Source organism: Sceloporus occidentalis, unplaced genomic scaffold (genome assembly GCF_023333645.1).
Source record: "Sceloporus occidentalis isolate IW3139 unplaced genomic scaffold, rSceOcc1.0.p SCAF_25, whole genome shotgun sequence".
NCBI lineage: Eukaryota > Metazoa > Chordata > Lepidosauria > Squamata > Phrynosomatidae > Sceloporus > Sceloporus occidentalis.
This window is the reverse complement of record NW_028317005.1, coordinates 3,983,595-3,999,149: the sequence shown is the minus strand read 5'-3', so window position 1 is coordinate 3,999,149 and position 15,555 is coordinate 3,983,595. Positions and strand designations below refer to the sequence as shown.

At 40.8% G+C, this 15,555-nt stretch overlaps 1 protein-coding gene across 1 annotated transcript in view; it reads right to left on the bottom strand.

Annotated features, from left to right (window-relative positions):
- Nucleotides 1-2,113: 2,113 nt before the first annotated feature.
- LOC149300270 (sodium/hydrogen exchanger 9-like) overlaps nt 2,114-15,555 on the bottom strand; it is a 261,467-nt gene continuing 248,025 nt past the window's right edge. The window contains exons 15-16 of the mRNA XM_089485270.1: nt 4,222-4,327; nt 2,114-2,368 (exon numbers count right to left, since the gene is read on the bottom strand). Of these exons, the coding sequence (XP_089341396.1) occupies nt 2,114-2,368; nt 4,222-4,327 (361 nt within the window). The remainder of the gene's footprint in view (nt 2,369-4,221; nt 4,328-15,555) is intronic.

Here is a 15,555-nt window from a genome sequence, read left to right as displayed (position 1 = left end):
AGAGCACCTCTCTCATAAAAATCAGCATATCAACAGTAATGCATTTATCTTGAGCGCTCTCCTAGGTCTGACCCAGGAAAGCACCCCCAGCCATCCCCTGGGCTCACATCCGCAGCAGCTCTCCTTATTTTGAGTGCCAGGATAAGAAGTCATATCTCCCTATGTTCCACTTCTTAAGATCACTTAAGAGCTGACAAAACTTGTTAAAAGGTTAATGCTGTTTGCCCCCCGGGCAGTTCATGAAGCAATTTGAATATTCTGTCAAACACCATTGAGTTAATGGTGTGCTTCTAAATAAGTAAGTGAGGCAACCAGCAAGGTTGAATGAGACTACTCAACAGCAACTTGTATTTTTTAAAATTTATACCATGTGAATGTAAAATCCTTTTAATACCGTATTGGCTCGGATATAGGCCGCCCCCATATATAGGCCGCACCCTAAAAGTTTGGTGCTTTTTTAAAGAAAAAGTTTTTTTCTTTAAAAAAGCACCAAAAAAACATGCTGCCACTCTGTCTCCCCCCCGAGATATGCTGCCACTCTGTCTCTCCCCCCCGAGATATGCTGCCACTGTCCTCCTCCCCCCTCGAGATATGCTGCCACTCTGTCTCCCCCCCGAGATATGCTGCCACTCTGTCTCCCCCCCCCGAGATATGCTGCCACTGTCCTCCTCCCCCCTCGAGATATGCTGCCACTGTCCTCCTCCCCCCTCGAGATATGCTGCCACTGTCCTCCTCCCCCCTCGAGATATGCTGCCACTGTCCTCCTCCCCCTTCGAGATATGCTGCCACTGTCCCCCCCCCGAGATATGCTGCCACTCTGCCCCCCCCGACTTACCAGAGGAGACTCCCGGGTGTCTTGCGGGGCTGGCGGGGGACATCTACGCAATACGCGTACACAACTTCCGGTGCCGGCACTCAGCCGTGTACAGTTGTGTACGCTTATTGCGTAGATGTCCCCCGCCGGCCCCGCAAGACACCCGGGAGTCTCCTCTGGTAAGTCTTGGGGGCAGAGGTAAAACGCATCGTGCGGACCATCCGCACGATGCGCTTAGACAACCTCCCGTGGCGGCACCCCCCCGTGGAAAGTGCTGGCAGGGGAGGCTGTCTGAGCGTATCGGGGAGTAGGATGCAGGTCCCCTGCACCGCTGCGGGGGATCTGTATCCTAAAGACTTAAAGTGGGGGGAAAAAGTGCGGCCTATATTCGAGTATACGGAATATAAGAATTAAAAATGAACATCCCGAAAACAACAAAAATGCATTGAAAAGACTGCCCTTCGTTAATTTGTGCCTGTAAAGAGCAATTAAGAATTAATTCATACAGAATGAATTTCTTACTGGGATGGTAGGTAATTTAATAAACATTTTTATTTCTTATTCGTCAATACCCAATCCTTAAACATAATATAAGAAAGAGCCTTCCTCTCAGTGACAAAATACTTGGAAGTCACTTGTTTAATCATACCATCCAAGTATCTATCTATCTATCTATCTAAGCATGCACCCCACCAGATGTAAGGCTACATTCTGATGATATGCAAGTAAGCAGTAGAACCAGGGCAAGCATTTTCTTTCCACAATAGAATTCAAGGATATTTCGTGTTAATTTACTTGTTGGGGAAATCCCAAATGGGGTTGCCAAGACCAACAAAAAATAACGCAGGAATTTTAAATATATGCTCACTGAATGTCATACCTCATGTGTCAACTCAACTTACTTCCTGAAACGTCATGATGCAACTAACTAGGGAAACGAATTAGTTACAGCGAAGGTTTTCTGCCGGCTTTCACCTCTAGTCTGCAGCCCTGATTAACATGACACCTAGTAATCATATGTACATGGCTGCTGGAAACTCACACACATATTAAGGAATTGTATTGGACATGTACACAAGCTTTTGTGGACCCCGATTTCCTCCATCCAACATCAAAGAATGAATGAAGGCAATGGAAAATGTATTCCGGAACACATAGAAATTATCAACACACCATGGTTAACGGATTTTGATTATGTAAACAAAGAAATATTTCCCCTACGATATAAAGTAATTTTATGTCCAGGAGTGAGGACACCTTGAATAAAGAATATATATAGGTTCTGTTTGCAACATCCTATTATAACTGCATGGTTCCACCAGATGTCTCTTGATGAGGTTGATGAGAAGTAATATCAAGTTTAAATGCATATCCTCCCAACCCAAGATCTCCTTCGTTCACATTTTCTCTGGCCTCCTCCTGTGCGGCCTCCCTCTCCTCTCGTGGATGTTGCATTGTTGGTGATAGATTTGAGGCTAAAGTGTTTTCTTCATAAGCGGCAGTTAGTTCATCATGGTTTACTATGCAGTCCGTGTCATCATTCTTTAGTTCTTCCTGTTTGGTAAAAAGATAAATAAATCTGCATTGATTTGCATGCAGTAAAATAAAATAGAGCCTGTGCCATGTGGTTTGATAAGAAAATAATGGAGTACTCTTAAAATAGCCTACTACCTCACTGTTTAGTTGATTTTTTAATATCATGAACTCAACAACCCAATCCAAGGGCTAGACTGGGCCCATCCATCTTGATTTTTTCAAAATCAAAACATGCCCCATTACCCAATGGCTAAGGGGAGGACTCTTCATTCATTTAATTGGAAAACAACATTCTTGACATGATTTTGTAACATATAATTAACTCTCACTCCTTCCCTCTTTGACATTCCTTACCCATCTCTTGAAGAATGGTTTGACACATAGCATGGTTTTATATGTCTTTAAATATGCTTTAATAACACGCTCTCTCTTATCATCACTTATCCAATCTTTCTTACTCTTGCTAACATCCCCCTCCTACAGGGTCCCAACGTTTCTGTCATCTGTTGCCTGTGCCACTATTTCTTGGCAATCTAATTATCTTATTTGGTAATCTGATTGTGTTGCACAATATTGCCTTTAAACTACTCCAAACTGTTTGCAAATACATTATTTATCTGTTCAAAATACATTTTAACTTTAACTCCTAACGTACAAAATGTCCACAGTTATGCTCCTCCTCTACATCTTGCATGACTTGCAACTCTTTCACCTACAAGACTCTAACTTGCTCATTAGCAACATTCCTCACACTTTACTAATAACAACTCTGGCTAACATGTGTCCCATCTTCATCCATGTGACTTATCTTCTCTGACCATTGTAGCTTGTGTTATCCATGCCCTGGCAAAACAACCAGTGCCAAACACCAAAAACCAAAGGTTTTGAGCTGTCACTTAGCCTTGCCTAGATTTATATTCCCCATTCATTGACTGATATCACACATTTCACGAGTTGCAGGTAAAGATACTGAAGTACTTCAATTGCAACCCTTCCAATATTGCCACTTCAAGGAACTTAGCAGAATATTACTAGAATTCAGCCCTCCTCCTTTCTCTCTTGTGGTCCTCAAGCTACAATATTACTGTGCCCCTATTGAATAGTGCCTACCTTTGCTATATTCAGCTACCTTTGGAGCTATTTAAATAACGCTACATGTGAGCACTAGGAGGCATCCATTATATGAGATGACTGGTTAGGAAGCCCCTCTTGTAAGTATTATTGTGGGAACGAAAATTCTGCAGGCTTTCCAAATGATTAAAATATTGGGTGGTCCCAATGTTGAGAAGCACATCAAAGACGTGCTAACTATAAAGGAGGAGACTCAGTGAATCCCCACACTGTATAAAACTTTGTAAAGTACATATGGCGGAGAAAGTTGGGGGACAAATGGGTCGTTGGCTGCCATGAACATACCAAAGTATAGCCAGATAGATGGATAGATGTAACGTGATTTAACGTATAATACCATGCTAAAGGAGACCGGCACACTGACAGCTTGGCTCCAAACAGCAGTTCTTTTCTACATTTTAGAATTTCCTTAAGATTGAAGAGGCTTTATAGTTTCTATTTAGCCTCGGAAAGTTCATGGTATGGCTATTGGCTGTATTAGTGTTTTTTCCTTAACCAATTAAGACTGTTATTGTTCTAGAATTAGGTATTCATGTTGCTATCTTCCATATTGGTCTAGATAGAGTACGTTTGGCAACCCTTTTAATTTACAAATGCTACTGAGAGTCTCGGGGTGTGTGTCCTGTTTCCTGAATTCTGATTATTGCAAAAGAAAACAAAAGAACAAAAAGATCACCAAAAGTGAAATTTAAAAAATAAAAACATCAATAACAATAGATTAATAAACAATTTTCACTTACGGCATAGGCTTTGGGACTTGTCAGGAGCTGAGCGACGGGGCCACACCATTGCGGGAAGGTGCTTGTGAGGGGGGGCCCAGTGTGCGTTAATATCGGCTTGAGGTATCTGTTCAAATTGTTAAGGTTATAAAACTGTGGGGGGGAAAAACTAGTCGAAGCATCACTATACGCAACCAACCACATATAAATTATGCATTGTCTTCATGTTGGGCCAAATGTAGGTTTGCTTTTTCCCATATCTATTAGTCACTCAGAAGACCCATTTGCATACCTGGGAACTTTTGGCCTCCGGCTACCCGGAGCCTTCCCTTGCGGGACGCGGCCAGGACTGCCCACTGATGACGGCGGTACCATTGACGATGGTGGGCGATCACCTGTCATCAGAGGGAGGTACCGCTGATGTTAGGGCCGTTCCCGCCGACGTCAGTTGGAAACACCCCTATTTCAAGTCAATTTACATGGTAAAAAGTAAAGGATCGGACATTCTAACATGATAGAATATGCGTTTTGGGACGCAGCACCCATAACATAACCTACATATCATAACAAAAGGGCAGGCAGTCTATAACTACCATGACCCTCAGTCACAATAATAATGAGGGTCATTTTAGCTGTTCCCTTCACGGGCTTTGTGTAATCTACACGCAGATACAACCAAATATATCAAGTACACTTGAATATGTGGTTTCGCAAATACAGAGAAATAAGTAGGGACATTTTTTTTTTGCATTCGTAAGATTATTTCATATGCTGAAAAGCATCATTTCCCTTAAACTAAGCATCTATAAAATAGGATAAAATGGTTAAAAGACCCATTCAAATTTTAATTAGATTCTTTTAACTAAAAAAAATATATAAATAGATTTGATCAAATCAGTTACCCCAATGAGATACAGAACGTTTGACAAGGACTTGCCTGACAGCTGATGTTTTATTAACAGAAAGAAAGTAGAATCAAAGCAGGTGACACCAATCCAAAAAAGATATACAAAACATACACACTCTGGCAACATTAAACTGCACTACACTAAACAAAACATAAATGTTTTAACATCAGTATAATACACGTTAATGTCCATCTTAAGATGAGACCTCTGAGGTCCCAAAAGCTGTTATAATTTTACATATATGTGTTGTCTCAATAAAGGGTATTAACTAGGACTCCCTCTTCTCTTGGCCCAATATGGCTGTATCCGTTTTTCTTATAAAACGTGGGCAATGCAGAACAGCTCCAGTTGATTTAGGTCATACAATAAATACTGGGACTATTCAGTATTCTGGCTCGTGACATCATACACAAACAATGTGAGCTTTGCAGATGTGAGAGAGCAGGCGACAGTCAGACACGTACCAGGCTGCTTATAAAAAACGTCATTTTCCACATAACTGTTGCTGGCAAAATGGCACAACACGGTGTGAGTGAGCTCATCGGAAATGCCGGCGACTAGTTTACTTCACCCTAAATTCAGGTCAAGAATGATCACACAGGGAAGGTTTTAGGATAAGGTGGGGACCTTATAGATTTAACATTGTCTTAAAGGGACAGTTATGACACCCCCACTAAAAATAATTCATGTTAAAGTGCTCTGTAAAAATGAAAAAAACCAAAACCTGATGTAGAAGCAGCTTCTTCTAGATTTTGCGAGCAGACCCCTGCCCACAGCGGGACAGAATCTGGCAGGGGCACCATGAAATTGTAAAGGGCCCCCACTGCTAACATATACATTATAGTACATATAATGTCTGTAGTGTCCCTTCAAGCATCTGCTTGATGGTAGAATATATAGTCACTTTTTAATTTAATATGAAATAGGTGTAAAAGACCCAACTCATTGGTTATATCCCCATATGTTTGTCTGATTTTTTCCAGATTCAGCAGAAAACCATACTTCTCAATTTAATACCTGTTTTAAAGCAATAAAATGTTTAATTGTGCAACTACCATGTTTTGTGTCTATACATATCCTGCTAGCTAATTATCGCCGGACTGCTAACTGCAGCTGACACTGGGGTTTCACATTTTAATTGGTGTCGTGGCTCATGTTACAGATATAGTTGACGGCTAACAGATTATCTTGTGTTATAATAGCCTTACAAATAAATTGCATAATCTTAACAAAAAAAATAAAAAATCTCATTCCGTAGATCAGGTCAGGATTAGAAACTTGCACAGCAATTACATTTTAATTGGCCAAAAGAGACCCCTGGGGGTATTGTGTAAGTGCATGGTAGCACAGTGGTAAAAATCTATGTTGATATGCATACTTCTATTGCTGATCAGGTATGGAGTGGTCATCTGGCAAACCAGGGAAATGTCAGATGATGTGGGCTACTTAACTTTACTACTGCTAACGTGGGATTTACCCCTTTACTGTACGGGCGCACACAGCACGAACGTAAGAGCATAGCATGCGGCCGTGTAACAAGCTCGTAATTTAATGGCTACTGGCCTTAAAGTGCCAGAGCTTCTTTTTGATGCTAGCCCTGGATACAATACCACCACTTTAAATGTGCAAAACCCAAGAAATATTTCTACATGAGCTGCAACTTGACTGTGGACCCTCTTGCTTCACAGTTCTATGTTTTGATGTCACAGTCATATTCTGGAAACTTTTTGAAGGTCTGCTTGAGAGTTCCGGGGGGGTGACTGACTTGTTGCTTTAAGCAGCCAAAAATGGAGTAACAACCAGACCATTGGGTGGGGCAGCGTTTGGAGCTGCAGCTTCACTTAAAGGCAAGTGACTTTTTTGTTCCTAACAAGTTAAATAATGCACATTAGAGTACATGCAAAATACTTTAATATGCATGTTTGGTTGGTGGAGCTGTATGGGACACTTGTATTCTCCCTTTATTGTATTAGTGCTAATGAATCTGCTGGTGCAGAGTTAATCCCTTAGTGAAATGTTTGAGACAATCTTTGATTAAAATTCACCCAGTCCCTATAGGTAACTCAAGAAACACAGATGTTATGGGATTAAGATACAGATCAATAAATACAACCAAGTTAGTAGGCCTTTTTTGACAGAGCTCTGAACCTTTGCAAAAAAACATGTTAGGGGAAGGTTAGGAAAACAGGTTAGAGAGACTGTGGATAGTGTATTTTTATCCTGCCTTTTGAGAGAAACACTCTGGCCTCCTACCTGATGATGTTGCAAAGCACCCAAAGTTTGATAAAGGTGGAGGAGGTAGGACATGAATCCAGTTTAAGATGACCAGGAGACCCTTTTGGCCTATGAAGTTATGGCCATGACTAGAAGAACTGTGCCATAAGTGTAACGTATTTGCCTGCTTACACATGCATCCAGCAGCAAAACTGATTTCATTTATACACCTCCTATAATATTATTTTATTCCTAAATATCCCATTCGCAGTGAAATTCTCAGCAAGGCGTGATACCTGAACCTGTTTGTCAGTTTAGAGTTTTGCCTTGATTTGGTTTACTGAAGTTTAAAGGGGTGTGCTACATGGATTGGGATTGTTATGTATTAAACATTTCCAATAACTCCCAGTATAAAAATTTGCTTTACCATAGTATGCCAGCTATCCTTTAGGTGATGTTATTTACACATATTAATGCATACCAAATGTGTGTCTTCAGGTTTAATGCATGTAGAAGGCAATATTGCAATGTACCGTATGAATGTTTTTTTTAGAGTTTGAGAATTAGATTTATGACTCTTCTTACCAATCGAAATAGACAGCATACATATTCAGGGGTGTGCTAAATCAGCTGCCTACTGCGTTACGTAATCCAGCAGTAGCAGGGCAGCAGCGCTATGGCTCACACGGAGAGTGCAAGCTGCAGTGTAGACAGGGCTCTGTGCAAGGTAAGGAGGGAGGGCTGTGTAGATAACCGGAGACAGAGTATGTGTGTGATGTTAGCGTGTGTGTAATGTGTATGTAAGTGTATGGTGTTAGCATGAGTGCGTGCATCAGTGTGTGGTGCTAAAGTGTCAGGGGTAAGCATAGGGTTAGTGGTTTGAGGCAGAGGAGGTACATAGCAAATGTATTGTGTTAGAGTGAGTGGGTGGGTGTTGCGCTAGTACATGCACGTTTAATTATAAGGAGGCTGAAGATATACAGTACCTAGGCTCAATCATATATATTATATACATACATACACACACACACCAACTCGTTACTGCACAGAAGTGGATGTTGGCCCAGCACTGACATATGCACTTGATTTCGATGAGAGCGATGCTAGGAACCATGAATGTGCATTTTACATGAGAGGAGTGGCTGAAGTGTTCTTTTAAAAGGAAAGCAAATTTAGACTCATTTCTGCTCTACAAAAGAAAATTTTCTAGTATTCACAATGATTTCGTTCAGGTCTGATCACAACACGCCGCACATTTCCTGTTCGCTTATTCTCCCACTTCTTTTACTTCCTGCACATCTGAGTGCTGTAAGACACAACAGGAATTAAAACGAGGGAGCGGTAATTGCTTCCTACAGCAAAATGGGAATACCCCAACTAAAAAGGTTTTGAAAGTGTTTTTTAAATGTATAGAAACTATGACTATTTCTGTCTGTGTAGCAGGAATGGAAGAACCCAATACACTATGTAAATGTGTAAGTTGCTTAATACTTCTCTAGGAATGTTGTATCTCAATCATTACAAAGAGTAATATCTAAATGAAAATACTTATCCTTGGTAAGAGTGATAGGTCTAGAGGAGGTTAAAGTTTCCCCCTTTTTGCCACTTATAATTTCTTATGAACTTCCACAAACTAAACTTAAAGTTTAGCACAGGTTAGGCATAGGATTTGGTGAATAAAACCCAGTAACATATATAAAAACACTTAGAAAACTATATATTTACTGTATATACATAATACTGTTAAGAAAAAAACACAAAGATTTTCTTTGGGGTGGGGTTTAAAGAAATTAGAAGCCACCTACGCAGCCTTTGTCATTAAATCTAAGTGTGAATTGAATAAACTGCGCACTTCACGATTATTTTCAACCATGACAAATGATTTAGAGGTCTTTTGGTTTGTGACCAAGGGCTATTTACCTTGGGATTGCTATGTTTCAGTGGCACTTGGGAAAAAGAACAGCTTACCTAATTATACCTGTCCCTTTCTCCTCAATCCTTCTTCTCGGCGTATACTGACCTGTGAAATGCTTAGTTTTCTTTATAAGCCTGCATAGAACTTGCATTTCTATTTAATCACTCAGTAAAAGAAATAAATTGGTATGGGGCCTGAATACTGACCTGATAACCCACATTATTCGCTCTAGACAAGTAACACTGCCAGTTTTTGTAAGAGCTGTAACAATGCTTAGAATACAAGTGATAGTGGATGGAATAACAGAAAGTGTGGAAGGGAGGAGAAGTAATTACTAGGATTGATGTGGGAACAGGAGAGACACTGGTGAGTGGCCCGAATTGGCAAACAGATAACAATGTCAGCATAGTCTAGAGTAAATCTTTCCAAGCAAAGAGGCTTTTAATCTTAGGAGAGGTTTCGCTTTTGGGGATTGCATAGCACACAATGTTTTGTGCATTTAATTTCCACTTAGCGAGTTTTATTATTCATTAGGGGAAAGAAAACATCTTGCTAAATATGTGTAATTCTGAAGAACTTTGAACTCAATTTTCACATGTACAAAAGACTTCAAAGTAGTGAGCGCCAAGGCATAATTACCATCCTTCTTTGGATAAGATGGCAAGCTACAAAGGAGAGTCGTGAAGTTTTCAGAATATGTTGTGGGGGATCATGGAAACACTTGCAGAAGCGTCCAGCAAGCCTAAAAGTGTTGCCCTGTCCATCTCCAATTAAGTATTACTACAAGCAAACATAGGCTTCCAACGCTATGTTCTTGCCAGTCACATTCAGCAATGCAGGATGTTCTCAGCACATTCAAAAAGTAGGACTTGTTTGCCACAATGTATTATTGTAGTGAAGCAGACTTCTCTATTAAATGTGGGAGAAAGTTCCACCCATCTGACATCACAGAATTCAGGAATCAAAGTCTGCTACATTCATATTTATGCCAGATGCTATAACATGATTTTTTCCCTTACATTTAGTGACTTTTATGCTCAGCTGGCAATGTACAGGACCCAACTATTCCAACACATTGGTTATTATTATTATCATTATTATTATAGTAAGGTCACATTACACACTCATTATTTTCATACGTATACTTTAACTATTAAAAGGACACTCTCGGGCCCCATCCAGGCAAATCAAAGAATGCATATTAAAGTGATTTGATGTAAAATAAGAAAAAAAAACAATTACTTTTAGGACATGCTGCAGCTCCAGAGATGCAATGCACTGTCCCTCAGCTAAATTTGGATGCCTGAAACATCCAATCACTGTCAGGAAGACGCTAGCATTGCTGAATCACTCCATGCATTTGTAGAGGGCATACAAAGTTAACTGAAAAGGGACACTCAGCTATCATATACATAAAAATACTTAAGATAATATGTTATCTTAAAGAACTATATAACACTTAAGGCTCTTCTGGTAGTACTTCGGAATGTCACTAGTTTTCCATTTAAAATCTACCCTATCATGTGAACAGGCCCGGACTGGCCATCGGGCAAACCGGGCGTTGGCCCGGTGGGCCGGGCCGCGGCAGGGCCGGATTGATTTAGGGGCTGATGGAGCTGCAGCTCCAGGCCCCTACCTTAAAATAAGCCCTGTCAGGACCAAACTGACTGGGCCTATGCGGCCTCTACGGCCGCATTAACCCAGGGCATAAGGGGCACCTGCCCCTTAAGCCCGCCGCAACTGCGACCGGGTCCGCCACTCTAAGGAACCGGGAAGCCCCCACCAGGGCCGGCCTCACGGGTGTGCGGCCGCACAGGGTTTAAATTAAAACATATGGGGTTTTTTGGTTTTTTTTTTTTACTTTATTTAACATCCTCCATGTTAAATAAAGTTTTTTTTTACTTTATTTAACATGGAGGATGTTAAATAAAGTAAAAAAAAAAAACCCACCGATGTTTTAATGTAAGCCCTGTGCGGCCGCAGACCCCTAAGAGGGGCTTCCCGGCCCCTTAGAGTGGCGGACCCGGTCGCAGTTGCGGCGGGCTTAAGGGGCAGGTGCCCCTTATGCCCTGTGTTAATGCGGCCGTAGAGGCCGAATAGGCCCAGTCAGTCCGGTCCTGCCGCGGGCCCGGCCGCAGTTGCTGCTTGCTCTGGCAACAAGGTAAGTAGGGTGAGGGAGGGGGGTGCAGTGAGAAGTGGCAGAGGGGGGTTAGATAGTGAGAAATGGGGAGAGGGGATAGATAGTGAGAGGGGGTACATAGTGAGAAGGGGCAGATAAGATGGGGAGAGGGGGTAGTGTGAATGCGTATGAGAATGAATGAATAAATGTGTGGATGAATTGTGTGAATGCGTATGACAATTAATGAATTCATGTGTGGATGAATTGCTTGAATGATTTGTGAGACTGCATTAATTAATGTGTTAATGATTTGTGTGAATGAGTAAATGCAAAGATGGTACATGAAGGGTGGGCTTTAACAATAAATAAATAAAAATGGGCTGCTCGGGCTTAAATGCCCGGGCCTATTTTGTGTCCCAGTCCGGGCCTGCATGTGAATCAGACAGAGCTGGAAGGACTTGTTCCCCGATGCTTCTATATCGGAATTTGGGGTGTCCAAACATGCTCCAGGAGGCCACTACTCAACAGTAAGCTTTAAGATGTCCAATTTTACAGACATACACATGTCAATTTACTGTAATAAACAGACTGTGACATTTTGCATTCAAATCACACTGGCTACAAATAATCAATAGTTTGATATGGGACTTTTTTGCTACACCTTGTTAAGGACAGCTCCCTCAGCCTTCCTCAGGACCTATCTTACACTGGGTGTCCTCTGTACGCATTCTGTTCTGGTCAATGTTGGATATGCAGTCTTGAAGGACAAAGCTAATAGGCCCAACTGGCGCATTGAGCAAGCAGTGGGCCAGTAATTTACTATACACAGCCAATTATTGCTCTAACGCATTTGAAAATTGCCATTTTATACTGGTATTATCCTACTTAGTATAGGATAATAGGATGTATTCTTGCATTTAAAATGAGGTTTCTTGAATATCTCACCACAATCCTTTCATTATTTTTTTATTACTAATAATTTTTAAATTACTACTGCAAACGGTTTATAACAGCAATAAGCACAAACTTCCAAAACTAGCTCAAAACGTCCTTATAAATAAAGCAGTTTAGACATAGCTCATCTCAGTCTGAAATTCTATTAGAAAATTACATAAACACGGGGCGTGTGAAATTAAATTGAAAATCAAGCTTAGTTTATATTATTTATGTTTTGCTATTAAAAACGAGATATCACACCATGAAAACCAGAAAAATATAGTTTTTCCTTTATACTTTTAATCAATAATGTATTTTCCATTAGTGATTCTAGCTCCATTACATTATGGATTTCAATTTTGTGAACAGGAACATTTTCTTTTGGATTCAATTTTAAGCTCTATTTTACATTTCCCCTCTGTTCCTGCAGTGACTTTTTTCCATCCATAAATTAAACAGCATAGTGAATTGTTCCCTCAGTGTTTCAAATTAATAGGCATCATGGTTGGTTAGTAAAAGCAACACACCGAGAGGCAGACAATGCTAAGAAGTATCAAGGGAAAAAACTATCCAACCTATGCCTTTAGAATACATTCAAAAATTACACAAGCCATTTATGTATGTTCAAAAAAACCATAGATCTTATTTTATACATTCAAAACGCATTCCCCAATACCATATCATAACTTGATCAAGCACGGCACGATTATCCCTCCCCATTAAGTTATCTCTAGCCTATAGTTAAGTTGCTGATTGTCGTTGACTGGTTTGGGCAGGGTAAGGGAAATGACTTCAGGACATTACATTGAATAGATGATGCTAGTGCTTCCAGATCTCAACTCCCTGGTTTAAAGGTGTTAATAGAAAAACACCAACACAACTGAAAAACATTAAGAAACTTTTTTCGTTTCTATTGGAAAATCTATTAAATGTTTGCTTTTATGTCACATGACAAATAAGTGTTGCCTTATAGTGAAATATTTAGTGAATGGAAGTGCACTCAATCGAAGCAAAAAAGAGCCCAAAAAGAGATATACATACCAAAAGTATTAGTGTGATGCTGTTCCACAGTTAATATGCAAAAAAACAGCAAATCATTTAAAATAAGTTTCAAATTCAGACATTCAGGGCAGATGAGTGGAGAAATGCGTGTAAGATCCCCGATTCAGGTAAATAATTACCATATTTACCTGAATATAGGCCACACGTTTCCCCCCACAATTTAAGTGGGGGGTGGGGGCACGGCCTATAATCGGGGTTTAGCGCAGGGATGTGCAATTCTTATTGCCTGACGCCTGGAACATGCAGTTCCGGGTGCCAGGCGGGTGTTTTTTTTCTTTTAGCCCTGCTGCGGGCAAGGGGACTCTCTGGCAGCTGGTGGACTTCCCGGCGGAAGTGCTGGCAGCGGAGGTTGTCTGCGCACATCGCACAGGGGTCCAACGGCCAGCCCCGCTAGACACCAGGGAGTCTGGGAGTGCATTGGTAAGTATCGGGGGGGTATTTCAGGGGGGCATAAAGCATATCTGGGGGGCGGAGTGGCAAATATTGGCTTTCCAAATGTCTGTATATAACCTATGCTGCCTAACTGCATAATAGATACCAAAAATGTTAAAATACCATATTTGCTCGATTATAAGACGACCCCCCAAATCTGAATATTAATTTAGGAAAAAAGAAAAAGCCTAAATATAAGACGACCCTATAGGAAAAAAGTTTTACCAGTAAATGTTAATTCATCTAAACTATTTTTTTTTTAATAAAAGCTATGATTGAGAAAAATATTTTGGTTTTATTTCCTTCTATTTTCCAACCTGCCCCCCAGTTATGCACATCTGCCCCAGAAATGCCTTATACCCCCCTATATGCCACTGTGCCCCATGGTATGCCTTTTAACCCTCTAAATGCCACTGTGCCCCATGATATGCCTTTTAACCCTATATGCCACTGTGCCCCATGATATGCCTTTTGACCCCCTATGTGCCACTCTGCCTCCAGAAATGCCTTATACCCCTATTTGCCACTCTGGCATTTAGAGGGTTAAAAGGCATATTATGGGGAAGAGTGGCATATAGGGAGGTTTAAGGCATTTCAGGAGGCAGAGTGGCGTATAGAGGGTTAAAAAAGGCATTTCTGGAGGCAGAGTGGCATTAAGGGGGTTAAAAGGCATTTCACAGAGCACTCTGCCTCCACAAAGAAATAATAAAGGGTGGATCATTTGCTCATTAGTATCATGGTTATCATTATTAGTATTAATACAAGTTATTTAAGATCTGTTCAGGGCTACTCACTGATAGGTAGGTTTCTTTATCTGCAGGGAATCAGTAGCTGTTAAAGGGTTTTATTGCTTGTTTTTCATGTGTTAAGAATAAGAGTAACTGTCTAATATCATTGTAAAGTCCCCTGCAGCATTTTTCAAGGGCAAAACCCAATAATTCAGAGCTACAGTGACAGGAACATTAGTTAAAGGCGGCTCAAATATATTAACTCCTGCATAGTGCATATCCTCTTTGTAGGGGTATTTACAGATATAAAAGGAATATTGAATTACTATGGATTACTCTGGCTGACATGCAATCGGATTAGAAAACTCCTTGCAATTGCATTTTCTAGCTTTCCCAATAATATCTCATCTTGCTTATTACTGGCACATTTGTTACAATTAGAAGGACATTTTTCTGTCCTAAATATATGTAGCTGGATTTGTCTTTAGAGCAGCACCTCCTCCCAGATTCATTCTTCTTTTCATTAAGTTAATTTTCTGGAAGTTATTTCGAGAAAAGAGGTCATCACTGAAAACTATAAACTTCTCAGAATCTTTAGCATCTCTTAAAAAATTTGATGCTGACCCAAACAGGCTACATATATAAGTAAGCCAGTGACTGTGCCCTCAGACAGGGACTGAGGGCCACTGGTGTAAGTACAAGGGTCACAGAGCTTGCAGCTGTGGCTATAGGGGGCACAGTGCAACCTCTTTCTAAACTATTTTGAACCGGCACGGGGAGACAGAAGCGTATCGTTATGTCATGTGTCCCCACGGTGAAACAGAGGCATGCCTGCACAGTGTGCGAGCAGCTGGATAGCAAGCTGCATGAGCGGTGAGAGGTAAGTGTGGTGGGGGGGTGTTTGTATATATGTGTGTGAGCATGAATGTGTAATTGTGTGTGTGAGCATGAATGTGTAATTGTGTACGTGTGTGTAAGCATGAATGTGTAATTGCGTGTGAGAGCATGAACGTGTAATTGTGTGTGTGAGAGCATGAATGT